Source organism: Apteryx mantelli, chromosome 16, assembly GCF_036417845.1.
Source record: "Apteryx mantelli isolate bAptMan1 chromosome 16, bAptMan1.hap1, whole genome shotgun sequence".
NCBI classification, from domain to species: Eukaryota; Metazoa; Chordata; class Aves; order Apterygiformes; family Apterygidae; genus Apteryx; species Apteryx mantelli.
The window spans coordinates 18765463-18793404 of NC_089993.1; the positions used below are offsets into that span (position 1 = coordinate 18765463).

Below are 27942 nucleotides of genomic sequence, written 5' to 3' on the forward strand. Positions count from 1 at the left end.
AGCCTCTGGAAAAGCGCAGCTGGCTGTGGCTCAGGGAGTTATTCCCAGGGCGTGGAGCTGGCCGTGCCTGGGGACTCAGATCTTGCAGCGTCTCGCAGAAAGCCGAGGGGATGCAGGGGCCGGGCCCTGTGGAGGGCTGCAGCAGGATGCTCCGCGTGGTAGGGGAGGGGACCTGCCACAGAGGTGGCAGAGGCAGTTTCTTGTCTTCCATCTTGCGTCTCCTTCGGAAAAGTCTCCGGGCAGAAGTGGTGTGTCCCTTGCATTATTCATGCCACCGTGAGCCCAGGAGATATGGTTACAGCCGGCAACCCAGCCGCGAGCAACTCAGCTGCTTAACTCGCACTGCGGGAGGCAGGAGGCAGCTCCGGGGCCGGGCTGAGCCGCAGGCGCCGGAGCTGAAGTCCCGCTGCCCTGGGGACATGCCACGCGGGGTCCCCCAGGTGGCACCGGGGAGCAGCCGGGACATCCTAGGCGCGAGAGGGCCGCAGCCGGCCGAGGGACATGGGCACGTGCCCCACCAAAATCGGGTGCAGGTAAATACCCCCCCGCGGCAGGCACCCGGCGTGGGGGCCGTGGGGTCGGGCCGTGCCGGTGGCTGGGCTGCCGCAGAGCCCTCGCCGCGTGGTAGCGGTGGGAGTGCTGGGACAGGAGCTGCCTCGTGCCGGTGCGGGGCATCACCGCCGTGCGGGCCCTCCTGGGGCCGGGCCGCTGGAGCAGGCGCGAAACCCAGAGCATGAGCACCCGCCACCACCAGCATGGGCGGCAAGAAAGGGGAGCCCAAAAAGGATGCCGACGCCAAGGGCAAGGGGGGCAAAGGGAAAGGGAAGGATGCCAAGAAGGGCAAGAAGGAGGTGCTCAGCGAGTCGGAGGAGCCCTCGGATACGGAGCTGGCCAAGACGGAGGAGAACGAGGAGACGACCCAAGCAGTGGAGGAAGAGAAGGAAGAGGAGGAGGCACCTGTGGAAGAGCCCAAAAAGGCGAAAGGGAAGGAGAAGAAGGGGGTGCTCAAGGCGGTGGCGGTGAAGAAGCCTGGCCGGGGGAAGAAGGTGCAGCTGGAGACAGAGGAAGAAGGGGGCGAAAGCGATGCTGCGCAGGCGAAGAAGAACCTCAAGGGCACCTCCAAGCTGGTGATGGGGCTGACGACCGACAACGCCAAAAAGAAGAAAGGGGCCAAGAGCGCGGAGGCCACGGGCCAGCCAAAAGAGGCTACCAAGGCCGGGGACAGCCCAGCCAAGGAGGAGGACAAGGCACCACAGGCCAAGGTCAAGCGGAGCCTCCGGAGCACCTCCAAGCTCTTCCTCGGCTTCAAGAAGCTGGGCCTGCGGCGGCCCAAGAAGGGGCAGTTCAAAAACACCTCCCGCTTCTTCTGGGGGCTGCAGAAGCACAGCACGAAGAAGAGGAAGAAGAAGAAGAACAAGGCGGTGCTGAAGTCCACCTCCAACCTCATGGTGCGCTTCAAGCAGATCGGGAAGAAGAGGAAGGAGGCGGAGAACGCCCCGCCGGCGAAGCCGTCCTTCCTGCTGCTGCGCCAGGGAGGGCCGGCGGAGGCAGCCGGCGCGTCCCTCTTCCGCCGGCGCCCGGAAAGGAAATTCAAGCCGCGGGCGCAGGTGCTGAGCAAGGCGGCCACCGCCACGGGCTGGCTGGCGAGGAAGCTGCTCTCCAAGCGCGGGCGGCTCGTCGGGGGCGGCCGGCCGGCCGACGCGGCCTGGCTGTCCCGCATCGGCGCCAGGAAGCTCCCGTTCCCCGCGGAAGACGAGATCCTCAGGCACCGAGCCAACATGAAGCGGCTCCCCAGCAGCGGCGGCAGCGGCCGTGGCCGCGGCGGGCTGCCAGCCCCCGGATCCGTGCGGCGCGGCGAGGAGCGTCCCGGTGCGCCGTCCCGGCGGCCGTCCCGGCGGTCGTCCCGGAGGTCGTCCCGACGGGGGGCTTCGGAGGAGCCGCCGCCGCCGGCGCCATACTACGGCTGGCCCGAGGAGGGGGGCAGCCCCCACGGCGCCCGGCGCGGCTACGCCGAGGAGGAGACCTACGGCGCCGTGCCAGCTCCCCCCTACCCAACCCGGTACGGCTTCGAGGAGGCGGCGCTGCCCGACTACGGCGACTACGCCGGCTACGAGGCGGAGGAGGACTACGGCTTTTACGAGGGGGTTTTGGACTACCCGGACGACCCGCTGCCCCACCACTACTGGGAGCCCGAGGATGAGGAGTACGGGCCCTACGGCGCCTACCCCCCCTCCGACCTCTACGATCCTTACGGGAGCGACCTGGACTACGCCGAGGAGCCGGCGGGGCCCTTCGGCTACCGGGGGGACCCGTACGAAGCTTTCGGCGGGCCGGCGGCGGGCGAGGGCGGCTACCTGGAGGACGCCTACCCCGAGCACCGCATCCACTACAGCGAGGGCGGGTGGCCGCCGCACGCCCAGTCCTCCTGCAACCCCTACGCCGGCGCCCTGGACGACATCGCTGAGGCCGAGGAGCCCGAGGAGTGGGAGGAGGAGGAGGAGGAGGAGCGGGACTACCCCTTCGCCATGCTCAGCGCCTCCTCGCTCAAGGGCATGCGGGAGACGCTCTCGGCCCGGCTCTCCCTCAACAGGAAGTTCAGGCTCTTCCCCAGGCCCCAGGTGAAGCTCTTCGGCAGGGACCGCCTGGACGTCGCCCTCCCGCCGTCCCCACACCTGGCCGACGGCGACGAGGACGACTACGACGAGTACGAGCCGCCGCCGCCGCCGCCGGGGCGGCGCGCGGGCAGCCGTCGTCGCGGCGGGTCGCCGGCGCGGGCCTGCGGCAGCCCGCTGGGGCAGTTCCTGCAGCGGTCGCTGTCGCAGCCCCCGCAAGGCCTCAAGCGGCGCGACGGCGGCGGCGGCGGCGCCTCGGAGCCGCCTCCGGGCGCGGGGCCGGCCGAGCCCGCCTACGGACGCTTCAGCACGAGGCTGGCGGGCACGGAGAGAGCCGGCTCGGCGCGGCTGCCGCCCGCCCGCCGTGGCGGCTCGGCCTCCGCCGGCGGCTGGAGCGGTTGGGACGCGCTGCGAGCGTCCCCGGGCAAGGATGTCTCCCCGCCGGCAACGGCGGCGGCGGGGGGACCCTGGCGGGAGCCGGCGGCCTCGCGCCGCCCCTCGCTCCGCAACCCCTTTGCCAACCCCGGCCGCTCCTCGCCGCCGGCCCTCGACCGCCGCGGCAGCGCCCGGAGCGACGGCCCCCGGGGGCTCTCCCTGGGCTCCAGCTTCCGCCGCTTCGGCCCCCCGGGCCCGGCCCCCTCCTCGTCGCCCGCCGTCCCACCGGCGCGGCGGCCCTCGTCGCGGCGCGGCGGCCCCCCCGGCCCGCCGCTGCCCCACGCCTGGCCGCGGCAGCCCGAGCCCCCCACCAAAGCCGTGAAGCCGCTGATGCGGACCCCCTTCCTGCAGCCGCTGGGGCGCCCGCCCGGCCCCCCGCTGCCCGCCGCCCCGCCGCCCTCCTGCCGCCCGCCGCCCCCCGGCCCCTCCTGGGACCGGCCGCCCGGCCCCGAGCTGCCCCCCTGGCCGGGGGCCGCCCGGGACCCCCCGCCGCCCGGCCCCGCTCCCGGCGCCCCCAAAGCCTTCCTCCAACGCATCGGGCAGCCCCTCGCCGGCATGGCCCAGCGCCTGCTCCCGGCCAAGCCTGCCGAAACGGGCAGCCGGAGCCCGTCCCTGGGCAGGTTGGGGCGCCCGGGGCCCGCTCAGTCCCTGGCGTCCCTGCTGACGGCGACCGTGTCCCCCCCGTCCCCACCGCTGCCCGCCCGCCGCCGGCCCCTTTCCCCGGCGCCCTCCTCGGTGAGACGCGCGGCACCGCGGGACGGAAATGCCGCCGGGTCGCCAAGCCCCACCGCGGGGCGCCGCGTTCGGGCCGACAGCCCGCACCCTGGGCTCCCGGGCTCCCCCAAAGCCGGACGGAGCCCGCCGCCGTGGCGAAGCGCCGCTTTCCCCCGGCCCCCGCGGCCGGGCGCCGGGCTCGCCGGGCTCCTACCGCCGCGGCGTCGGTGCCCCGGGGCCGGCGGAGCTGTACGAGAGCGAGGCCGCGGCCGGGGAGGACGGCGCGGGGCGATACGCGGTGGTGACGCCGCAGATCCAGAGGCTGGGCTCCCTGCGGCGGGCGTCCCGCATGTACAAGCAGCACTGGTCCAAGCAGCACGTCGTGCGGGTGCAGGAGATGCCCGACGCCTGGACCGCGGAGCAGGGCTATGCCCAGCGCCCCGCCGAGCGCCTCCGCAGCTGGGCGAGCCCCCGAGGAGCCGACATCGCCCGCTACCTGAGCCAGCGCCTGCCCGCCCGCGCCTGGCAGGACAGGAACCCCTGGGTGGACGGGTACCTGGGCACGAAGCAGCCCTGGCGGAGCAAGGTAACGCCGGGGAAAGGATGCGGGAGCATCCCCGGCCACCGGGTGCGAGGGCTGCAGCATGCGGGGTGGGCGAGCACAGGCGCGCGGGCTTTCCCACCACATCCCCGATGCCAACGGGGGTCCTGCCGCGGATACCGCGCTGGAGGGGGGCGGCGGCGGGCATGGCCCCCCCCCGTGCGCAGCCGCCGGTGGGGATACTTGACTCTCGCCGGCTGCAGCAAGTATGCAAATGGCGAGACCCGATCTCCGGGGCGGCCGCGCTGCAACAGGAGGAGAGGTGTTGTTAGCCTGGCCAAAGCGGCCGTCGGCATGTCGGCTCCAGCGGGTATCCGCTTACCTGCCCGCGGGCCTGGCCGGGCGCCAGCGCAGGGGCTGCCGAGGCGCCGTGGTCAGCGGCAGCTCCTGGTTTCCTTGGCGTGCAGCTGTGATGCCGCTGGTGTCGTGTGGGACGTGGCGTGGGCGCAGAGAGCAGCCCTCCAGCCCCTTTCCCCCGCGCCCTGCCCCGTCCCTGGCCACCGCTGAGCCCCTTCATGGCTTCCTTCCACCATTTCACCCACACGCACCACCCTGCTATTTGCTTCCCCGGGCAAATGTCCTGTTTGCAGCCCCAAAGGGCGTTTTGGGATAAAAGGAATGGGTATTGCAGCAAGAGCAGGCTGGCAACGGAGAGTGGGACAGGACTCTCCAGAAACAGCATTTCCTGGGATTCCCACACATGGTATAAGCCCAGATCATGTCTTGTTGGCTTTTTATTCCAATTTCTAGTGCTTCTTTTCTCCCCAGACGTGTGATGCTCTTGTCGGGCCGGGGGACCTGCTCTGGGGCCGTGGGATCCTTGCCTGGGGGCTCTGTTGTGGGTGGTGGTTATGGGGTTCCCAGTTTGGGGTCAGAGATGCTGGTTTTGAGGTCGTTGTGGTGCGCAGGAGGCTGTGGAGGGGGCTGGCTGGTGCCCCTGCGGGGTGCGTGGCCATGCCCCGACGGTGCCTGTGCCGGGCTTGCTTTGTGCAGATGCAGTCTCTCTGCAGCCTGCCCATCGTGCGGTACCAGGAGCAGCGTGAGGAGGACGGGCTGGAGGACATGACCCAGCTGGAGTAAGTCCCTGCGTCCCCCCCTTGGCTGCCAGCCGTGACCCAGCTCAGCTGTGGGGGCTGCTGGCAGGACGATGGGAAGGGGCTGGAAACCCACTGCGGGTGCCTGTGCTGCAGGGAAGGCTGCGATGGCTCCCAAGCCCGTGCCAGCCCCGACTTCCCACCAGCTGGCAGGGGACTGGCAGGGATGAGCTCGGGGACAGCCAAAGCTGCCTGTCTTCCATGGCCCTGTAACATGGCCTCTCTGCTCCATGCCAGGGACCTCCAGGAAGCCGCCGTGCTGAGCAACATCCGGACACGGTTTGAGCGCCAGCTCATCTATGTAAGTGCCCCACGCACAGGGCTGTGGAGGCTGTAAGGGTGTTGAGGGCCATCATGCCACCGCTGGGGTGCACAGCATCCCAGGGAGGCTCAGGATGCCTGGGTCCTCGTCCTGGTTTGGTACTGCTGGGGTCCTGTCTGTGCACTGCTGGGCATGGGGTCCTTGGGGGGGGGGTTCTTTCCAAAAGGGGGAGTATTGCTCACCAGGCTCCTGCTGCCCAAAAACCTGCACCTCTTCTCTGCCCCTGCAGACCTACATTGGCAGCATCCTCGTCTCGGTCAATCCCTATCGGTTGTACAACATCTACGGGACGGAGCAGGTGCTGCAGTACGAGGGCAGGGCGCTGGGCGAGAACCCGCCGTGAGTACCAGGGTGCCGGGCACCCCCGAAATGCCCTCTGGGGAAAGGGGCTCCCACAGCGGCCCCAGCTACCACCCTTGGCCCCATCCCCCCAGGTCCTCATAGGAACCCCTGGGTGGGCTCCAATATCTGAGCGCCGCGGCCCCTCCGAGGCCTCTCGGCCTCAGGATGCGGAGTGGTTGTCTCCATGCTCGGGTGCCACTCAGCACTGGTGTCACCATCATGCCACACCTCACTCCCCGCACACGTTTTTGCCCCGCAGGCACCTCTTCGCGATTGCAAACGTTGCCTACACTAAAATGATGGATGCCAAACACAACCAGTGTATCGTCATCAGGTGAGAGGCAGCTGGCACCTGCACATGCTTGTGTCCCTGCACCCCCCTCTCCTGGCTGGCATCCCTCCCGGCTGCCAAGCTGGTGTCCTTCATTAGCACTGCACTGATTGCCAGTTATGCAGGGTGCTTGCGCCAGCGTCAGAGTAATCCCCCGCCAGCACAGCCTAGCCCCAGGGTCAATGAGTTTGGGGTGGGTTGGGTTGGGTTGGATGCTCTTGGGATGGATGTGCTTGGAGTGGACAAACTCAGGATGGACACAGAGGATTGACGCACTCGGGAACATTTGAGGTGGATGCACTTGGGAGGGACATGTTTGAGGTAGATGCACGATTGGGATAGACACATGTGAGGTGGGTGCATGATAGGGATGGATGCCCTCAAGGTGGACGTGCTTGGGCTGGACACACTCGGGATGGGCATGTTTGGGATGAGGGCATTCCCCAACCCCTCTGCTCAAACTGGTGATGGCCCCGGTTGTGTGTCTGCTCCCTGGTTCAGCGGGGAGAGCGGCTCAGGGAAGACAGAAGCCACCAAGCTGATCCTGCGCTACCTGGCAGCCGTCAGTCAGAAACGCAGCACGGCTCAGCAGGTAGCGTACCTCCGTGCAGCTGGGCACGCGCAGCGGACACGTCCCTGTCCCTGCATCCTGCCGACATGCTGCGCTCACGTCTCTGCCACTCTCCTTGTCCCCATGCTTCCACTATGGACCATGGCAGATAGAGGTACCTGGGGGGACGCATGGGCTGGGGTGGTTCGAGGGAGCTGAGTATCATGGTGGATCACCACCACGTCACCCCGGCTGCCCAGGGACCATGGGTGCAAGAGCCTGCAGCTCTGTGTGTGTGTGTGTGTGTGTGTGTGTGCATGGGGTTGTTGTGCCATCCCACATCTTGCACAGTCCCACAGCACTGCACACCTAGGGGTTTGGTGCCCCTGGCTTGTCTGCTCAGGGCAGGAGGTGGCAGGAAGGATGGCATGGCTGGGTAGGTGGCGTGGTCCCCCCACCCCAGGGGACACCCTGTGGCCATGGCCTGTTGGGGTGCTCAGACCACAGTTTCATGCTGTGGCTCTCCCCATCCACCATGGGCAGATCCTGGAGGCGACCCCCTTGCTGGAATCCTTCGGCAATGCCAAAACCGTGAGGAACGACAATTCCAGCAGGTTTGGGAAATTTGTGGAAATCTTTCTGGAAGAGTAAGTAATGCTGATGAACATCTGTGCATGTCCAGCCCCAACCCTCCCATCCTCCCTGTCCTGGGGATGCCACTGTGGCTCACCCCAGCCGCAGTCCAGGACTCCAGCCCTATATCGGGACCCCAGCCCTGGTCCAGAACCCCAGCCCTGGTCCTGGACTGCCCCTTTCTCACCATCCCCTTGGCTCTGCTTGGCTCCGTGGGGGCAAAATGCAAATAGGGAAACACGATGTTGCACACGCAGCATTTGCTGTCCCCTGCCCAAGGCGCTGGTGTGGCTGCGTCCCCCGGTGCTGTGCCCATGCCAGGGCTAGGGGAAGGGATGTGGTCCTGCTCACAGGTCACCCATCCCTGACCTACCAACAAGCCCCACGGCTTGTCCTGCCCTTGCTTGGCCCCATAGATGCTCCGCTGCCCAGGAGTCACCCGGCACAGGCACCAGGCCCTGCTGGGGGATGCCCAGTTTCACCACGGGTGCAGCAGCTCCAGCTGGGTGCAGGCACCAGCCAGGTACCATGGGGTGGGCGCAGCCCCTTGTTCCAGGTGGATGGGGCTCGGGCCAGAGAGGGTGGTGACTCCCGGCCACACCGAGGTTGCCAGCCTGGTCTCCCCATCTCGCCCCTGCAGCGGCTTGATCTGTGGTGCCATAACCTCGCAGTACCTGCTGGAGAAATCCCGCGTGGTGTTTCAGGTGGGTAGCAAGCCCGCCCCGGGGTCTGCCTGGGCTTCCCTCCGCCTCAGCTCAGTCCTCTCCTTCACAGGCCAAAACCGAGCGCAACTACCACATCTTCTACGAGATGCTGGCTGGACTCCCTGCCCAGCAGCGGCAGAAGTACTGCCTCCAGGACGCAGAGACCTACTACTACCTGAACCAGGTGGGTCGCCTGCCCCGCGTGCCTGGATGACGGATTCTGGGCCGTTGGTTGGGGCCAGGATAAAGCCCCTGCAGGTACCGTCGGGCTGGGGGGGAGGATGCTCTGGGCAGAGCTTGGAGCAAGGTGTCCTCGCTCCTGGGCTGGCTTCCTGGAGGATGGAAGCTCGCCAGGATCCCTGTGGTGGCCAGGGCTGGCCCCAGGCATGCGCCGTCCTGATGGCACATCCATGGGGCTCTGCCAGGGCGGGAACTGCGAGATCCCCGGCAAGGATGATGCTGAGGATTTTCGGCGGCTGCTCAACACCATGGAGGTCCTGAGCTTCAGCCCTGAGGAGCAAAACAGTATCTTCCGCATTCTGTCCTCCATCCTCCACCTGGGCAATGTCTACTTCGAAAAATATGAGGTACCAGGGAGGGGACAGGGCTGGTGGCAGCCCTGGAGTCGATCGAGGGCAAGAGGGACATCCCTTGCATGGATGTCCTCGGCTGCAGGTGGCTGCTGAGCTGCTCTCACCCCTGGGCTGAGGGGAGCTGGGGAGCAAACGAACTGGTTTCTCTGCCACATCTGGATGTAGCATCCTCAAACCAGCTGTTTTAGCCAGTTCCCGACATGAGTAAATGGTGTGGCTGTTGGGAGGCCTTTCTGCCCAGAGTTTTTTTTCAGGAAGAGGAACACTGAGTCTGCTTGCATTTTTTCCATGGGAAAATGTTGATCTTGCTCAGATATTTCAGCTTTATAGGGAGGAAAGTCTTTGAATTTTCCATCACAGAAAACATAAGCAAAATTAAACCCAAAACAGTGTTTTGGCTTGGCTTGGGTTACAGACAAGTACAGACACATCATCGTAACTGCAGGAAGGCAATTCAGCCTGGCCCTGCAGGATGACTCTGCAGCGGGCTGCGTCCCGGCTGGTGAAAATCAGCTCAGCTGAACTGGTCGGGCAACACCATGGGCTGCTCTTCACTGCTGCCGTGTGGCCATCCCATGCTGGAGGGGCCCCTGGACAGATCCTTCTCCTCCACCCCCGGTGGCCATCACTTCCCACCATGTCACCCTCTGTCCTGCAGACGGACTGCCAGGAAGTCGCGACGGTGGTGAGCGCGACGGAGATCCAGACGGTGGCTGAGCTGCTGCAGATCTCCCCTGAGGGCCTGCAGAAAGCCATCACCTTCAAGGTGACGGTGAGTGTGCAGCAATGCATGGCGAGCAGCTGCGATGGCTGTAGCCTGGGAACTCGGCGGAGTTTGGTTCCTGCAGACCGCAAGCAGGCATTGCTAAAACCCCCGTCATGCCATTTGCTTTCCCCAAACCAGGAAACGTTGCGGGAGAAGATTTTTACTCCCCTCACTGTTGAAAGCGCCGTGGATGCCAGGTAAAGGGTCTCTGCCATGGTAGGTCCATGCTGTGCAGCATGACGATAGGATGCCCAGCCCTGGAGGACTGCATGGCGGCAAAGCCAGGGCTGGGAAAGGGGAGGTCAGGGCTCCTGGCGTGCGGCATGAGGGTGTTTTGCAGGCTGCTGTGCTCAGCAGTGGGGCCGGGATGGGTCCTGGCGATGGCAGCAAGGACGAGGCATGTGCCACGGGCAGCTCCCGCGGCAGGCAGGGCTCCGACTCCCTGCCAGGAGTTCCTCAAGCCAATGCTCTGTTCGTCTCACTCCCGTTCCCAGGGATGCCATTGCCAAGACCCTCTATTCCCTGCTCTTCGGCTGGCTGACAGACCGCATCAACAAGCTGGTGTACCCCAGGCAAGAGACCCTCTCCATTGCCATCCTGGATATCTATGGGTTTGAGGTGAGCGGGGCCAGCTCCGTCACTCCTCGTGCTCCCTGCAGCCCACTCCTTGGTGCGCATTGTGTGCAACCCAGCAGCAGCATCTGGGACTGCAGAGATGGGTTTGGCCTGAATTGGGGCTCCAGCCCAGCTCACTGGGGCTGGCTCCTGCGTGGTCTCAAGCACCGTGGTCTCCCTCTCTCCACAGGATCTCAATTTCAACAGCTTTGAGCAGCTGTGCATCAACTACGCCAATGAGTACCTGCAGTTCTTCTTCAACAAGATTGTCTTCCAGGAGGAACAGGTGGGAAGGCAAGCAGTCCCCAGCATCTGGCTGTCCCCAGGCTGCCCCTTGATATGTCCTCAAGAGTTGGTTCAGAGCTGGGGGCTTTGGGGTGTCCAAAAGCCTGTTCTTGGGGTTTGGGGCTTTCGGCTATGTGGCCAGGATCACCGAGCTGGCCCGCCCTGCAGGAGGAGTACATCCGTGAGCAGATCGAGTGGAAGGAAATCCCCTTCAGCGACAACCAGCCCTGCATCGACCTCATCTCCCAAAAGCCCTACGGCATCCTCCGCATCCTCGATGACCAGAGCTGCTTCCCCCAGGTGAGGTGCTGCCTGATGCGGAGGTGGCGAGGACAGTGCACCCGGGATATCACCATGCCTGGGGTGTCACCGCGCCCAGGTGTCCCCACGTCCCAGGGCTGCTTGGCTCCTGGGCTGTCCTGGGTGAAGTGGGGAGGCCCACCAGGTCTCTCCAGGGCTGCACAACCTCCGAGAGGTCCCAGCTCGGTGCCCCTGGTGCGACTTCCCCCAGAGGACCTGCTTTTGCAGGAATTACTGAAAAAACCTCCCGGTTGCTCTCTAAAACAGAGAAAGGTGATTGCACCCTCTCTGCTGATGGGGAAACTGAGGCACAGTGAAGCAGACACCCATGACCATGCAGCTGCTCGGTGGCAGAACTGAGAGCAGGGGCAGACCCAGGCCCTAGACCTGGCTGTGATTGCTCCTCCCACCTTGCAACCCCGGCTGGGGTGAATTTTTCCTCCTTCTCGGTTCAACCCATATTTCCGCTTGCTCTGTGCCACACGCCTGGCACGTGGGGTGAGCAGCGTGGGGAGGACAGCAGAGACCTGTCCTCACCAGAGACCCGTCCTCTCCAAGGAGAAATTCTTCACATCACTTGGTGTAGCTGGAGGCACAATGCGCTGCCCTCATTCACCCGGACAGGTGTCCCTGTCCCAATGCGTGCACCTCCAGAGCTGCCAACCAGCATGAGACAGGTCTCAGAGCCTCCACCCTCACACCTGTGTCCATTCCCAGGCCACAGACCACACTTTCCTCCAGAAGTGTCACTACCACCATGGGACGAATCCACTGTACACCAAGCCGAAGATGCCACTGCCGGAGTTCACCATCAAACACTACGCAGGGAAGGTGACCTACCAGGTGCGCAGCGCCTGGCCTGGGCTTTAGTAGGAGTTTTAAGGGTGGGTTAGTTTATTGGGTTGTTTGGGTTGATCCTGTGCTGGGGGTGAGGGATAGCACCATGGGTCTGGCTGGGACTTGGCAGCTGCCCCCTGCCCTGCGGTGCCCTGCCCGGTAGCTTCTTGCCTCCCCTGTTGTGCCACCGGGCTCCTAAGCTCTGGGCTCTGCTCTTCGGCAGGTGCACAAGTTTTTGGATAAAAACTATGACCAGGTGCGGCAGGACGTTCTGGAGCTGTTCATCAGCAGTAGGACCAAGGTAGGGCCCTGCCCCGGCCTTGGATCTCTGTGGCAGTGGTGGGGAGGCACTGGTGCAGGTTAGCCCCCTTTGGTCCCTGCGCACACGTCAGCCCGTGGGCACTTCTGATGTCCCCAGGGCTTTGCTCACAAGGCTCATGAAGGTGCTGTGCACCCCCAGGAGCCCTGCTCCACCGCGGACACCTTGCTCCTTTGTAACCCTTCCCATCCCTCCAAGGTGGTGGCCAACCTCTTCTTCGGACATGCCCAGGTGTTGGCCCGGCAGAGGAGCCTGGTGGGGAGAAGCAGCACCAGGACGCGGCGCTACAAGGCCCCCACCGTGGCTGCCAGGTTCCAGCAGTCACTCCTGGACCTGGTGGAGAAGATGGAGAGGTCAGCATGGGCAGGGCGGGCGGGAGCTGGGTTGGGCTGTCAGGCAAGCAGCCAGTGGGGAGGGATGAATCTGGGCCGAGCCGTCCTGTGAGGCGGTGGGGGACACCTTCCTTCCCGCTGCCCTGCCACCGTGGTGTCTCTCCAATGCAGGTGCAACCCCTTCTTCGTGCGCTGCCTCAAACCCAACAACAAGAAGGTGAGATGCACGGGGCGGCAGGAATGTCCCACTTCTCCCGCACCGGTGTCCCATGCGCGTGGGTCGAGGACTCAGCGCTCCTCTTCCTCCCATCCAGGAGCCAGGGCTCTTTGAGGCCGACGTCATCAGCAGCCAGCTCCGCTACTCGGGCATCCTGGAGACCATCCGCATCCGGAAGGAGGGCTTCCCCATCCGCATCCCCTTCCTCGTCTTCATTGACAGGTGCTGCGGCACGGTGCCACATGCCTGCAGGAGCTGGGAGGATGGAGGGCCCCCAGAGACGAGTTGGGTGCCACCAACCAGAGGATGAAAGACCAAAAAGCTTGCAGGAATCTGGGAGGCAGCGTTCAGCACAGGGAGCTCCCATGAGCCGATGAAAGTGGCAGGGAGCTGGGAACCCCCCAGATTTGGTGGAAAAGCCCAGATAAGCTACTTTTGCAGATGTAGAGATAATCACTGGGAGGGAAAGATGGGGAGGGCCTGTGCTGGTGTCCCCAGGCAGGCGCCTGAGGTGGGTGGCCGGAGGTCTCCCTCGGGCCCTGTAACAGCACTGGACGCTCGCCCAGGTACCGCTGCCTCGTCGACATGTGGTCCAACGTCATTCCCAACGGGACCAACTGTGTGGAGATGCTGAGGAACCTCTGCACCGTCACCCCCAACATGTACTACGTCGGTGTGAGCAAGGTACTGTCCCTGCAGCGGCGGGTGTTTAAGGGTGCTCGGAGCCCCCCGGGATACCAGTGATGCCACGGGGCCGTGCGTGCCTGTGTGCTCCGGGAATCGGAGGATGTCTGGGGTGGCCGGGCGGTGAGAGGCAGATGATGGGGTGCCGCAGGGATGCTGGGGCTCACAGCATTGCTCCCCCAGCTCTTCCTCAAGGAGCAGCTGTACCAGGCGCTGGAGAGCAAGCGGGCCCGTGCCCAGCACCTGGCAGCACTCACCTTGCAGCGCTACGCCCGCACCTTCTTCATCAAGAGACGCTTCCGCTCCCTGCGCCGCAAGATTGTCCTCCTGCAGACCCGGGCCCGCGGCTACCTCGCCAGGTAGGGCCAGAGCCGGTGTCGTGGAGGGGCCGGCCGGGGAGCGGGACCGCGGGGAGCCGGTGGTGACGGGCACCCTCCTGCAGGCAGCGGTACCGGCGCATGAGGCACACGCTCATCAAGTTCAGGTCGCTGGTGCACATCTACGTGAACCGCCGGCGGTACCTCAAGGTGAGCGGGGGCAACCGGCAGGGCCTGGGGGTGACGGAGGTGTCCCCACTGCGTACTCGGTGGCAGGTCCGCAGAGAGCACAGGGCTGGTCCTAGTGTCTGCACCCTCCTGAGCCCCCCCAAACCTTCATCCCGGCCACCTCCTGCCCGTGATGCCCCATTTGGCATGAGCAGAACCTTTTTTGGACCAAACCCTGGTGATGCCAGGAGGGATGCAGGCGTACTGTGCCCTCCTTCCCTCCCATGCATAGCTGGGTGCCCCCAGAGAGGTCCCGGCACCCCGAGCGGGGCTGAGCCACCTCCGGCTGGGCTGATGCACTGGGCTGGCTCCTGCTCAGAGGGTTTCCCTGCCGGCGGGCAGGCGAGGTGGCCATGGGGCCAGCGCAGCGCTCAGTGTGGCCGCTCTGCTTGCAGAGGAAGGAGGATGCCCGCCGGCGGGCAGAGGAGGAGAGGGAGAGGATGAAGCAGGTAAGGAGCTGCCGAGCGGGCGCGTGCATGCCGATGAGGAGCGCGGATGTGCAAAGCGTGCGCGGGTGGCGTCGGCACCTGCGGCCCCAGCCCGGGATGCTGCGGTGCCCTCGTCCGTGCCGCGCGTCTGCCCGTCTCCCTGCGCCTGCCCCGCAGGAGCTGACGAGGAGGGAGGTGGTGGACGTGACGCACCTGGAGATCCCCGCCGAGCTCATGGGGCTGCTGGAGGCCGCGGCAGGTAAGCGGCCCCCACCGGCCCGGCCCGCGGCAGCCCCTGGGCACGGCTGGGCGGCCGCGGGGTTAGAGCTGCCCCCTGTGCCGCAGCCGCCGGGCAGGTGAACGCCGGCTGCGTGGTCCTGGTGCCGCCGCCGGCGCTGCAGCCCGACTCGCGGCTCACCCTCCCGCTCGACATCAACAACTACCCCATGGCCAAGTACGTGCGGGGCCACTTCCAGGTAAGGGAGGCGCCGGCAGCCCCGCCGGAGGGCAGCCGCGTGCCGCCGGCTCCCAGCCCTTTTTGGGCGCGGGAGACGGGATTTCGGGTAGTCCTCGGTGCCCCAGAGGGCAGCGTGGCCGCGCGATTAGGTGCAGGGTCCCCGAGCTCGGCTCCGCTCCCCGACTCCCCCCGCGGCCCGAGCCGGGGCTTGGCCCCGTGTTTGGCCCAGGGGTGCCCAGGGGGGCCGGATCCGGGGGTGGCCGCGGGCGCTGTGCCCAGCCGGGCCGTGGCCTCCCGCCCTCCCCGTGGGTTCCTGTCGTCTCCAGAGGCCGGGGGGACCCCGCTGAGGTTTTCGGAGTGACGCGAGAGACCGGCCGAGCCCTCCTGGATGCCTGACTCGGGGCCGATCTGCAAACGCCTCGGGCGCTGTCACTCCGCGGGGCCGGGAGATCAGGTCGCTTTGCTCCCGGGCCCCCTGTCCCTGGCCTGGATCGACACGTGGCTGCTTTGCACCCTTCCTCTTCCTCCTCTTCTACTTTCGTAGCGTGTTTTCAAGTCCCCAGGATCCCAAACAGTGGCGCCAGGGCCGGATCCTGCTCTCAGCCTTGCTGGCATCTCTGGCTCTGCCGGCACAGCCCGAGCCCAGCGCTGGCCGCTGGCCCCATCCTGCACCCCTGCCCTTTCGCAGCGCCCTGCTCGAGCCCCCGTCTGGGCTGTGACATGATGCTCAGCGCCGCGGCCCCAACCTTCCCGCGGCCTCGCACTGCCTCCCCGTGGGCCGGGGCCGGTGGCGGCCGGGTGCCGTGGGCCCTGGGTAGCCACGGGTGCGCGGTGTCGCTGCAGGAGCCAGCGTTCGGGATGCTCACGGCCCCGCTGGCCGCCCCCCTGACCTGGCTGGAGGAGGAGCTGTGCCACGAGGCGCTCAGCCTTTTCAAGCTGGTAGGTGGGATGGCGCCTGTCCCCGATGCGCTGGGACGTCCCTCCTCTTGTGGCTGTGGACTCTGTCCTCTCCATCCCCTCTACCTCACTTTCCCCCCACCCCTCCTTTCCCTCTATCCCTCCATCCCCTCCACCCCTCCATCCTTCTACCCTCCATCTCTTTGTCCCTTCATCCCTTCCATCGCCTTCATCCCCTCCATCACCTTTGTCCCCTCCATCCCCTCCACCTCTCCATCCCCCCGTCCCTCCATTCCCTCTATCCCCTCTGTCCCCTTCCGTGGGGAGCTCCACTCCCTCCTTCTCCATCCTTCCCCAATTGGGCACAGTGATCCTGGCCTTCACTCCATCCATGCCCTGGGGGTGGAGGAGCAGGAGGAAGAGGAGCTGAGGTGGGAGGAAGGGCCGGGGGCAGCAGTGCCACCGTGCCGCTCTGCCCTCGCTCTCCCCGCGGCAGATCCTGCGCTTCATGGGCGACCCGGGGCTGGGCGGCCCGCAGGAGATCCTCTTCGGCAACTACATCGTGCAGAAGGGGCTGGCGGCGCCGGGGCTGCGGGACGAGATCCTGGCACAAGCCGCCAACCAGGTCTGGCGCAACACCAACGTCAACAACGAGGAGCGGGGCTGGCTGCTGCTGGCCACCTGCCTCAGCGCCTTCCCCCCCTCCGCCGCCTTCGACAAGTACCTGCTCAAGTGAGCCGCGGCCGGGGCTGGGGCCGGGACGCTGCCCGGGGGGCACGCCGTGCGCCTCGGGACCCCGCAGCGCCCTCCCTTCCCCGCAGGTTCGTCTCCGACTACGCCTTTGCCGGCTACAAGCCGGTGTGCCAGCGGAAGCTGATGCAAGCCATGGCGCGGTCGCAGCTGGGCGCCGCGGCGGCTCGCGCCTACCCGCCCTCGCTGCTGGAGTGGACGGCGAACAGGCAGCAAGCCAGCATGGCCCTCGACGTCCACTGCTTCAACGGTGCGGGGCCCGCGGGCGCCGGCGCGGGGCCGGCCGGGGCGCGCGGCTGCGGAGGGGCACCTGGAGAAGGTCAGCAGAGCCCGTCGGGCTCTGCTCACCGCCGGTCTTTCCCCAGGTGACCGGTTCTCCTGCCCCATCCATTCCTGGAGCACCGGTGAGGATCTGGCAGGGGACATCCTAAAGCACAGGTACCTGCCGGCTCGACGTCCCGCTCTGCTCAGGGCACAGCATCCCCCAGGAGCTGGATGCCCTGGGACCATTTTGGGGTGATGCTGGGGTCCTGCGCAGCTGGGCAGGGTGGGAGCCGTGACGCCCGGTGGGCCATGGACAGCTGGCATGGCCGTGGGGGACACGGCATCCCCGCGGAGCCCGGGCACCGCCGTGCCCAGCAGCCCCACTTTTGGCAGGGGGCTGGCGGAGGGCTGGCACGGCTGGTCCGTGTCCATGAAGGAGGGCGCCCAGTGGGCCGAGCTGGCCGGCCACGACTACGTGCTGGACCTCATCTCCGACCTCGAGCTGCTCCAGGGCTTCCCCAAGCAGAAGTCGTACTTCCTCGTCGCCTGGGAGGGAGCAGAGAGCCGCGGCGGTGCCGGCCGGGCGTAGGTACCGGGCAGGGATGGGATCCCGGCGGTGCCATCCTGCCCCGTGCCGAGCCACACGCTGCAGGGAAACGCAGGCATGGGATCGGAGCTGGGGGTGCGCAGCCAAACCGCCCTCTCCGCAGGATGCTGGGACACGGCTTGGACTTGGATGAAGTCCCTCCTCCTCCAGCCGTGAAAGCCCCTACGCTGCCGTCCCTGGTTGCGCCGGCCGCCGAGGCGTACCCGGCTCACGGTAGGGTGCTGCCCGCCGGCACGCTCCCACCTGGCTGCTCCCCGGCCCCGGAGCTGCTAGCAGAGCCGTTCCAGATGGCCGTGCCTCGCAGCACCGCCGGGCTCATCCTCCCCTCTGCCCCGAGCAGACGCAGACTTCGGCGAGCCGCGAACCCAGAAGGGTTTGGACCGTTACCTGGACAGCCTCTTCGACCCGGTGCTCTCCTACGGCAATGGGGTGAGACGGGCATCCCCCCCCCCGGCCTGAGGCAGAGGAGGGCCGGCGGCCCGGGCTGGCTGCCAGCTCGCAGCGCTCTGCCTCGGTTTCCCCACGTGCGCGAGCCCCCGGGGGTGCTCCCAGCCCTCCTGACGCCTGGTCCCCAGGAGCTGGAGAAGCCGGCCGCCATCTCGCAGCGGATGAAGGGAGGAGGCGGCGTAGGCGGGGGGGCCGGCAGCGGTGACGCCGAGCGCACCGGACCCGCCGAGCCGTGCCAGCCGAGGGGTGAGCGCCCCGGGCGCGCCGGGGGTCCCTGCGCAGCGCGGGGGAGCCTGCCCCGGCGCCGTGCCTCAGTTTCCCCACCCGCTCCCCGCTCCCCTCGCCCTGGGCCAGCTCTGCCCCTTTGCCTTCGCAGGTGCGGAGCCAGCCCCGTCCCCCCAGCGCCGGGCAGACGCCAACCAGCCGCCTGGGCCCCCGGTCAGTGGGGCAGAGCCGGGGGGGTTGAACCCTGCCTGGCCCCGCCGTGGGGCAGCTCTCTGGGGCTGTTCCCTAGCAGGGATGGGGGTAGCCGGGGCGCGGGGGGCCGGCGGGCAGCGGGGCAGGCGATGGGGCAGGGGCAAGCGCGGCAGCCCGTGCCCGCGGGGCTCACGGCGTGGGTGCCCTCGCAGGGGAGAGCGGCGGACGGGACGCCGGCCCTCCCGCAGACCCGGCCCTACGTGCAGAAAGTCGGTAAGGCGTCACGGTGTGCGCCGTGGGGCAGCCCCCGGCTCCGTGGGGCGGCGGGATGGGGACGTCCGGCACGGCGGCGATGCCCGAGCGGATGGCGCTGGCCGAGGGGCCGCGTGCCGCCGGCTCGTCTCAGCCGCGGCGTTTCGCTCCCCAGCGCCCGCCAGCCGGTGCTGGCCCGGCGAGCTGGTGCGTCACTCCCGGCTCAACTCGGAGCACTTCCCGCGGCCCACGCAGAACATCCGCAACATCATCCGGCAGTGCCAGCCGGCGGCACGCGGCCCCGCGCCTGGCAGGTACCCCGGCACCGCCGTTCCCTGGCCCCGAGTCCCAGCCCTGTCGCTTCCAGCCCCATGCCGCGGGGCGCTGGCAGTGCCACGGGGTGCCGTCTCCACAGGAAGGAAGGCAGCAAGATCTTCGGCAAGAAGCTGGACCCCCACGAGGAAGCCATGCAGATCCTGAAGGGGCAGCTCTCGGCGCCCGCGGTAGGGATGCGGCCGCCCCCGCGGCCCCCGGGCCGGGCTCGGGGCGAGCTGCCGGCCCCATCAGCAGCCTGCGCTCTGCCTCGCAGGGGCCCAGGGAGACGGTGGCTGCCGTGAAGCCGGTCACCAGCGCCGGGTACCAGCTGCGAGCGCCGGCGGGGCGTCCCCTGTCCACTGCCAGGCCCCCAGGTATCATGGGCAGAGCTGCAGCATGACGGGGTCCCAGGGCACAGCAGCACCTTGCCCTCCCTGGTGGCACCAGGCATAGAGCCGGTGACACCTGATCCAGCTGGCCGCGGGCTCCGGCTCTGCAGCATCCTCATGGCGTAACCACCGTGCCCCGCTAAACGCTCCCTGCCCCGCGTTGGGCCACCGTGCCTCAGTTTCCCCCGGCAGAGAGGGGCTGTTGGTGCTCTCGCCCCAGGGTGGTGCAAGGGCTTTTTTTCCCCTCGCAGTCGCCGTGTCCCGGGAGCTCCCATCCGAGGCGCAGCAGGTCCAGACCCAGCTCCACCGGAGCTGCAGCGAGGACTTCTACACCTACCGCAACGTGCCATGGAAAATATACATCCGCAAAGAGGTGCCGGGGCCGGGGCCGGAGCCGGGCTGCCGCACGCCGGGATGGAGCAGGACAGGCTCTGGGGGGAAGAGCTCGGGTGCACGGATGCGGCATGGGCAGGGTTATTTGCCCTGGGCTCCCGGCGGGGCCAGTCCCTGGCACGCCTGGGCTGGGATAAAGTCGGCATCCAACCGCTGTGTGGCTAAAGGGGGATTTTCCCGGGAGCTTGGGGCTCTGCTCCGGCTTGGCGATGCAAGATAGCTGCGCTGGTCTCCTCCTGGCAGGTTTTCTACCCCAAGGACAACTTCAACGACCCGCTGCTGCTGGATCTCATCTTCCGGCAGGTGAGACGCCGAACCGGCCCCAAAACCCCTGGGCTTCCCGGGGTCCCCCGGCACTCTTCCCCTGCCGAGCAGCTCCCGGGAATGGGCTGCCCCTGCCCTGCGAGCATGGATGTGGCCCCGAATGGCCGGGCAGGAGCGACCTGCCCCACGCTGGTGCCTCCCATCGGCCGCCCCGCTGCATCCTGTCTCAAGGAGCCCCCCAAACCCCCCGGTCCTCTCCCACCGGGGCGAAAGCTAACGGCGGGGAGGCGCAGAGGAGGGCACGGGCGGTCGCGGCACGCGGCTGGGGAAGAGGGGGCTGGAGGGGACGCCGCTCCGCTCCGCTCCGCACGGCACGGCCCTGCCACTCCTAACCCCCTTCTCCCAGATCTTCAACGACACGCTCTCCGACACCTGCGTCCGGCTCAGCCAGGAGGAGCGGCTCCGCATGAAATCCCTCTTCGGTAACCCGTGCCCGCTGCCGCCGCCGAGTCCCGCTGGTGCCGGGGAGGGGGCTCGGACCCAGGGCAGCTCAGACCTGTCCTCATCTCCTGGGTAGCCAAAAACCTGCCCTGCTTAAGCTGGGGCAGTTTTGCCTCCGAATACAACGAGCCCTTTGTCATCTACAAAGTCACGAGTTCTGCCAGGTCTCAGCTGGGCTTGCTGCACCAGTGGGTGCCCCAGGCAGGACCCACCTCGCCATCGGGTTCCTGCTGGGCTGCGAGAGGGGATGCACGTCCCCGCTCTCGCCACGAAACCTGTGTCCAGCTCCCCGCCAGCCCTGGCTCCATCCGACGGGAGGGAAGATGCTCACTGGGGGGGATATTTCTCCCCACAGCGGAAAACAAGCTGGATTCCTTCAGCCCCGTGGCCACCGAGAGCGTCAAGAAGGAGATCATCACCGCGGCCCGCGACGGCTGCGAGGTGTACTTCTCGCGCCTCTTCCCCGCCACGGTGAGGGGCCAGCCCGCGGGGCGGGACGGCGCGGCGGCGGTGCCGTGCCCCGGCTAACACGCTCTGCCGTCCTGCAGGGCAGCGTCGGGACCGGCGTGCAGATCCTGGCCGTGTCCCACGCCGGCATCAAGCTGCTGCGGCTGGTGAAGGGCACCAACATGCCCGGGGAGCAGCTGCGGGTGCTGCGGGGCTACAGGTAGGGGCGGCGGGGCTGGGTGCTGCGCAGCCTCCCTGGGCACCGCGGCTCTTCCCAAGGGAACAGCGGGTGGGGGACTGAAGTAATTGCTCTACCGGCTTCAGTAGACACGGAGATGGTTTTTCTGCCGAGCTGGTGGGGGTGCCTCCTGGCAGGGCTGCCGTTGGCACCGTGCACACATCCTGCTGGGGATACGGCCCCACGGGCGTGCAAGGTACTGCGCGCAGCCTGGATCGCTGGGGGATTAATTGCCGGTTGCATCCTGCCCCCTGCTCTGCTCTAGGGTCCCCCAAACCTGGGCGAAGGTGCCAGGCCACCCAGGTGCCCACCCTGCCCAAATCTGCAGGGTGGGCTCGCTCTGGGCTCTGCGGCGCGGCTCTCGGGGCGGGCTGGGTGCCGGGGTGCATAACCCTCGCCTCGCCCTGCCCCAGCTACGCCGACGTCCTCTTCGTGACCACCCCGTCCAGGAACATGCTGGAGTTCAACCTGAGCAGCGAGAAGCTCATCCTCTTCTCCCCGAAGGCGCCCCAGGTCAAGGCCATGGTCGACCACTTCATCACGGAGCTCAGGAAGGTGGGAGAGCCCCGGGGCCGGGTCGCAGCCGGGCCGGCACATCCCGGGGGCCAGGCCCTGCGCCCGTGCCTGTGTTCGCAGGGACAGGGTGGGCAGCAGAGGATGTCCTGCGAACGGGGCCGTGCCTGGGGCCAGCAGGGCTTGGTGCAGGGGTGGCACCCCGGCGTGGTTGTGTGGCCATGGGTGCTTGGACCCCCCCGTGGTGTGCAGGCATGCGTGTGCATGCGTGTGCATGCGTGTGCATGCGTGTGCACACGTGCCAGCCCTCCCTGTGCCCAGGACTCCCAGTACGTGGTGGCCGTGAGGAACTACAGCCCAGAGGACAGGGGCCAGCTGAGCTTCCACAAAGGGGACATCATCCACCTGCAGGCGCTGGAGCACCCTGAGAGAGGTGAACGGCCCCCCCCCCGGGGGCGACGCTCTTCCCAGCACCCCGTGATCGCCCACTCTGGCACCCGTTCCCCGGCACCCTGCCGCAGGAAGCTCCCTGGTTTAGCCGGGAGCCCTAGGAGGAGCCCCCTCCTTCTTGCTTTTGGGTGGCAGGACTGACGCCCTCGCTAGCCCCCGTGCTGGGGGCAGACGTGGCCGTGCCTCGGCCTCGCTCCCGGGACACGCTGCGCCTGTCCCCCCCCCCGCAGACCACCACTACGGCTGCGTGGTCCGCAAGAAGGTGATGTACCTGGAGGAGCTGAAGACAGGCACCCAGGATTTCGGTGGGTGGCTCTGCGGCGCCGTGCTGTCCCCGTGTGTGTGACCCCAGGGTGCGTACGGCCGCCCCGAGCCGTGTCCCATCCTGGGGCCGGTGCACAGGGCAGGATCCCACCTCTGTTACCCACCAGCAGGACGTTTTTGGCTCTTCTGATGCCCATCCAGCGCAGGGGCACGCTCCCCTGCCGTTCCCTGCCTGGGTGGCTGCAGGCCAGCACCGGGTGCTGCCCCACGTCCCTGCTGGCTCTGGGTCTGCCCCGTTGCCTCGAGCAGTGCCAAACTGCAGCCGTTTCCAGCCTAAAGCCAGGGCCGGGCTCCTTGGGAAGGGCTCGGGGGTGCCGCGGGGCTGCCGGCTTGTGCGCCGGGGCAGGAGGCAGCGGAGCGGAGGCTTCCCCGGGGCAAACCCGCGGGGGCTGCCAGCCTGGGGCTGCTCCCGACCCGTCTGCCCGGCGCAGGCTGGAAGTTCGGGGCCATCCACGGCAGGTCGGGGCTCTTCCCGGCTGAGTACGTCCAGCCCGTCGCGGCCCCCGACTTTGTCCACTTGCCGGCGGACAGGAAAGAGGAGCCCAGGGACAAGCAGGGCAAGGTGGCAGCCTCGGCGGCCGTGGCCGTGGCCGTGGCCTCCACCGCCGTGGCCTGGGAGCTGGACCGGAAAACGGAGGTGGGTGCTGCCGCGGGGGCCGTCGCCCTGCGTGGTGCCGGCCGCGGCCGTGCCCGGGCGCTCACGGTTCTCTCACCCCTCTCCGCAGGGGTCCCCTGCCAGCACCGGCTTTGCCAAGGGCCCGGAGGGAGATGGCAGCGAGCATCCCAGGGACGGTATCCCGCCATGCGGGGCCTTCCCCATGCTGGGCTTCGCCCGGCAGTATTTCCGGGCGGCGCAGCATGGGCAGACGTGAGTGTCCGGTGGGACGGCAGGGATTCCTGGCGGACGGTCCCCGGGCAGCGGGGTGCAGCCACCCCACGGTGGGGACACCCACGTGGGGACGCCGGGCCAGCCCACCCGCTCCCCTCGCCCCTCTCCGGCGTCTCTCCTAGGGACTCCTGCGGGCAGAAGGCCAAGCAGGCTGGGGAGCCGCCGGACGGGATGGAGATGCTGAAGTTCACCAAGGTACCGGGGGAAACGGGGCACCCTGGGGGCCCTGGGGCCACCCCGCGGGGAGGGCAGCGCCATGCAACACCAGGGCTCATCGCAGCATGCCATCCCTCGCCCTGGGTGGCCCCTCGCTGTGCCGTCACCCCTGGGTCCCCCTGAGGTCTTGGGGACCTCTCCGGACACCCGGCTCGTCCCTCTGGCTGCTGACCCTCGCCCCCACTCCCCCCCCGCAGGTCCCCATCCAGGAGTCGCTCATCGAATTCACCGACAGCGGCGTCAGCAAATTGGCCGCGGAGGCTTTCCAGGGTAGGCTGGTCCCGGTCCCCCTGCCCCTCAGGACCCTCCTGCACCCCCGTCCTCGGAGCAGGGTCTGGGCAGCACCCGGATGGAAGATGGGGTGGCTGGGGGGTTTGTAGCTCCTTCGGCCTTGTTGCCCCGTGTGCAATGGTTCGGGGAGCCTGGGACATTTCCCACCCCGAAGGGAAGGGACGGGGAGAAGCACGTCACCGGGTGGCTTTCTCGTCCCCAGCCGTGATGAAGTTCATGGGTGACCACCCTCTGAGGGGACAGACGGAGCTGGACGCCGTCTGCACCATCCTCAAGGTAAATCCCGTGCCGGGGCCGTGAGCCCTGGGGGTGGCCCTGGGAGGGGGGGGGGCGCAGCTGGGGGGGGCCGCAGGGACGTCCCCAGCCGCTGTCCGAGCCTGCGCCTCTCCCCCAGCTGTGCGCGGAGCACGAGGTCCTGCGGGATGAGGTGTATTGCCAGATCGTCAAGCAGATCACGGACAACACCAGCTCCAAGATGTGAGTCCCGGTGCCACCTGGCCCCGGGCTGGGACAGCAGACGGAGGCTGGCGCCGGGGACGCTTGTGTCCCCAGCCAGGCTGAGCCACCCCAGCTCAGCCCCGGCTTTCCCCCTGCAGCGACAGCTGCCAGAAGGGCTGGCGGCTGCTCTACATCCTCAGCGCCTACTACAAGTGCTCCGAGGTGCTCAAGCCCTTCCTCCTGGCCTTCCTGCAGGACGCCGGCGGGCGCCCGGAGCTGCCTTTCCAGGGTAGGGGCTTTGCATTCGCCAGCGCCCTGGGTGCACGGGGGCGGGGGGAAGATGCCCTGGGGTGTCCCAGGCTCCGGAGATGCTTTAGCAGAGCTGGGAAGAGCGAACATCGCGGCTCAGCCCCTGGCGCCTGTCCTTGCCCGCCTGCCCTGGGGTGCTGGAGAGCCGGCATGCCACCTGCTCCTGGCGCCGCTGCCTTCACGCCGAGCCCTGTCTCCCCCAGGCATCGCCAAAGCCTGCGAGCAAAACCTGCGGAAAACCCTGCGGTTCGGCGGCCGGAGCCTCTTCCCCAGCAGCATGGAGCTCAAAGCCATGGTGGTGAGCCGGAGCGCTCGCTGGCGCCCGCGGGGCACGGGCAGGGCTGATGCCAGCTCGGGATCACTCCGTGGGCTCAGGATCCCCCCGAGGCTTTGGGATCCCAAGGGGGGCTGAGCTGCAGCCCCTCGCTGGCACAGGGACCCTGACCCTTCGTGGGGGCTCCTCTCGGGGGGGGGGATGACTCCAGGGGGGATAAATCGTCCCCCCGGGTTGGACAGGCTGCATCCCGGCTGCAGCGTGCGCTGGGGGCTCTGTGCCAGTGGGGCGCTTTGGGGGTGGCCTGAGCTTTCGGGGGGCTCCAGCTGGGACCCCGCTCGGTGCCCACGGGGAGGGACGCGCCGGCTCGCTGCGGCAGGACAGGCGAGGCGTGGGGTGGTCCCCACGGGACGGCCCAGGGGGGCCGCGGGGCCTTGCCGCCGGCTCCCCGGGCGCTGACGCGCCGTCCCGCGCAGGCTGGCCGCAGCGCCAAGCGCCAGCTCTTCCTCCTGCCCGGCGGCATCGAGAGGCACCTCAAGATCAAGACGTGCTCAGTGAGTTGGAGGCGATCGGCACGCCGGGGCGCTCGCCCGGCCGGGGACAGGGTGCCGGGCGCCGCCGGCAGCCGGGGTGCTCAGCACGGGGGCACGAAGCCCAGCCGGGACCCCGCGCCAGCCGCCTGTCCCCGCGCCCAGGTGGCTCTGGACGTGATAGAGGAGCTGTGCTCCGAGATGGGGCTGCAGCGCCCCGAGGCCTTCGACGAGTACATCATCTTCGTGGTCACCGACAGAGGTGAGGGGCCGGCGGGGAGGGCCGGGGCGGGCGCCGAGCCGTGCCGCCGCGCTAAGGCTCCCGGGGCCGCGCAGGGCAGAGCGTCCGGCCCCTGACCCGCCGGGAATACATCCTGGACGTGGCCACCGAGACGGAGCGCCTCGACGCCAGCTACATGTTCTGGTGCCGCCGCGTGGTCTGGAGCCAGCCCCTCAAGTTCGACAACGAGCTCTACGTCACCGTGCACTACAACCAGGTACTGCCGCGCCGCGGGGGCTGCCCCGGGGACGTCGCATGGCGGGGGGGGGGGCTCCCAACCCGCCGTGCCTGCTCCCGGCCCCCGCGCTCTGTGCCCCCAGGTCCTCCCCGACTATCTCAAGGGGCTCTTCAACGTCCTGCCGCCCGCGCGGCCCGGAGAGCAGCACTTCCAGCAAGCGTCCAAGCTGGCCGCGCTGCAGCACCGCGCCAAGGACGGCCGCTGCCTGCCCACCGCGTAGGTGCCAGCACCGGGCGAGCGAGCGCTGCCCGCGGTCGGAGCCGGGCGACGTGGCCCGGGGGGATGCATGCGCAGGAGCAGCCGTCCCGCTGGCCCGCGCCGGCCCTGACCTCCCTCTCCCCGCAGGCGGGAGGTGCAGGACTACGTCCCCCCGCAGCTCTTCCGCCTGCTGAAGGCTCAGTCCTGGCTCCACATGGTGACCCAGCACATGCAGCAAGCCCAGGCGCTCAGCGCCCACCAGGCCAGGGCACAGTTCCTGGGTGAGCGGGACGGGGACGGGGACGAGGGGGTGATGCTAACGGGGAGGCGATGCTCGTGGGGAAGCGATGCTGCTGGGGAAGCAATGCTGCTCGGGAGGGGATGCTGCCTGGAATGCAGTGCTGATGCAGAAGCGATGCTGCCGGGGCAGTGGTGCTGACAGCCGGCTTCTCCGCGGGCGGTCTGGGTTGGGGAGAACAGGGCACTGCATGGAGCCTGCCGCAGGGCAGAGCCAGCAGGATGCGACCGCAGGAGGCAGGACCTGCGGAGGCAAAGCAGGCCGGTCCCCAGGCTCCAAGCTCCTGCATCGACTTTCCTGGCGGGCTGCAATGGGGCGCCTTTGCTGGGCCTGGGTCCAATCCTGCTCATGGTCCAGAGCCTGCCATGGTGTGAGGCTCTGTGAGCCGACCCAGCTCTCTCCAGGCGTGGGGCTGGCTGGGTCCCTCCCCGGTGACCCCAGGGGTGTGAGCCACCCCCACAGCTCAGGCAGGGGCTGGGTGGCAGCTGGCAGTGTGCTGAGCGCCCTCTCGTCCACCCTGCAGGACTGCTGAGCGCCTACCCCATGTTCGGCTCCTCCTTCTTCTACATCCAGAGCTGCAGCAACAACACCATCGTCTCACCCTGCATCCTGGCCGTCAACCAGAACGGCCTCAACTTCCTCAGCAAGGAGACCCACGTAGGTGTGGGGCAGGGGGACCGCGGGGTGTCCCGCAGGCACTGCCCGGCCAGGGACAGCTCACACTCCAGCCCCCCCGGCAGGTCCGGTCCAGGCTGTGTGCAATGCACCCAGCTGTGTGCAATGCAACCAGCACTGTGCAATGCAACTAGGAGTGTGCAGTGCAACCGGGAGTGTGTGATGCAGCTGGCAGCATGCGATGCAACCGGGAACGTGCAATGCACCCAGCAGTTTGCAATGCAACTGGCACTGTGCAATGCATTCAGCAGTGTGCAATGCAGCCAGCACTGTGCAGTGCAACTGGGAGCGTGCAGTGCAACCGGGAGTGTGTGATGCACCCAGCAGCACGTGATGCACCCGGCAGCATGCGATGCAACCGGGAATGTGCAATGCACCCAGCAGTGTGTAATGCAACTGGGAGTGTGCAATGCAACTGCACGGTGGGGTCTCCCTCTCCCAACCCAGTAGATTTCTTGAATTTGGCTCCAACGGGCCAGAGGGATTTGCCAGCGTGTGGCCGTGTCCACCCTGGGAGGCAACACCCCAAAATAGCTGCTCCCATCTGCACCCACTTTACTCCCTTGCCCCCTCCTGCAGGATGCACGGGGGTTCCCAGCACCCCACATGCACCTGTAGGTCTGGGGGACGGGCGGCGGGTGCCGGCAGCACCGGGCGCGCGTGCCACCCTGCCCGCCTGCCTCCCCAGGAGCCCGTCGCAAAGTTCTCCCTGAAGGAGATCCAGTCGACGCGGACGCAGCGGCCCACGGCCGGCTCCAGCTACCCCTACGTGGAGATCACGCTGGGCGACCTGCTGTCGCGGGGCATCACCCAGCTGCAGCTGGAGCAGGTACGGGGATGGGGACGGGGATGGCTCGGAGGCAGCACGGCCGCAGCGCCCATGGACCGCGGGTGCTGTGGTGGTCCCCAGATTGCTGGGGGTGGGGAGAGCTGTGTTTTTGGGGCGAAGGCGGCCCCGGCGAGCATCCCCCCGTCGCCCCTCAGGGCCTGGAGCTGTGCCGCGTGATCGCCACGCACATGGAGAGCCTGCTGTGCGCCCGGGAGAAGAGGCTCACGCTGCCGCCCAGCGAGATCACGCTGCTCTGAGCCCCGCGGCGCCCTCCCGGACGGCCGAGACCCGCG

The 27942-nt window shown here is 67.9% G+C and overlaps 1 protein-coding gene across 1 annotated transcript; it reads left to right on the forward strand.

Moving 5' to 3' along the window:
* The first annotated feature begins 755 nt into the window (after positions 1 to 755).
* On the forward strand, positions 756 to 27906 carry MYO15A (myosin XVA). The gene is given in 66 exon segments (XM_067306558.1): positions 756 to 2987; positions 3042 to 3914; positions 3916 to 4347; positions 5356 to 5438; positions 5694 to 5757; positions 6008 to 6117; positions 6380 to 6454; positions 6953 to 7043; positions 7171 to 7176; positions 7545 to 7648; positions 8275 to 8338; positions 8409 to 8522; positions 8764 to 8925; positions 9590 to 9703; positions 9836 to 9894; positions 10192 to 10315; positions 10503 to 10598; positions 10766 to 10897; positions 11615 to 11740; positions 11958 to 12035; positions 12252 to 12406; positions 12557 to 12602; positions 12700 to 12824; positions 13169 to 13286; positions 13470 to 13645; positions 13729 to 13813; positions 14227 to 14280; positions 14437 to 14518; positions 14605 to 14735; positions 15560 to 15655; positions 16110 to 16345; positions 16435 to 16613; positions 16729 to 16801; positions 17006 to 17212; positions 17338 to 17447; positions 17575 to 17663; positions 17810 to 17927; positions 18058 to 18119; positions 18311 to 18371; positions 18526 to 18664; positions 18778 to 18846; positions 18918 to 19039; positions 19306 to 19427; positions 19691 to 19750; positions 20118 to 20193; positions 20568 to 20683; positions 20761 to 20879; positions 21311 to 21452; positions 21732 to 21843; positions 22091 to 22165; positions 22616 to 22821; positions 22910 to 23052; positions 23196 to 23268; positions 23487 to 23559; positions 23783 to 23856; positions 23975 to 24057; positions 24177 to 24307; positions 24531 to 24625; positions 25078 to 25155; positions 25297 to 25393; positions 25468 to 25628; positions 25732 to 25865; positions 25995 to 26128; positions 26669 to 26802; positions 27509 to 27649; positions 27805 to 27906. Coding segments are annotated over 66 exon segments (10353 nt in total).
* Positions 27907 to 27942: the final 36 nt, after the last annotated feature.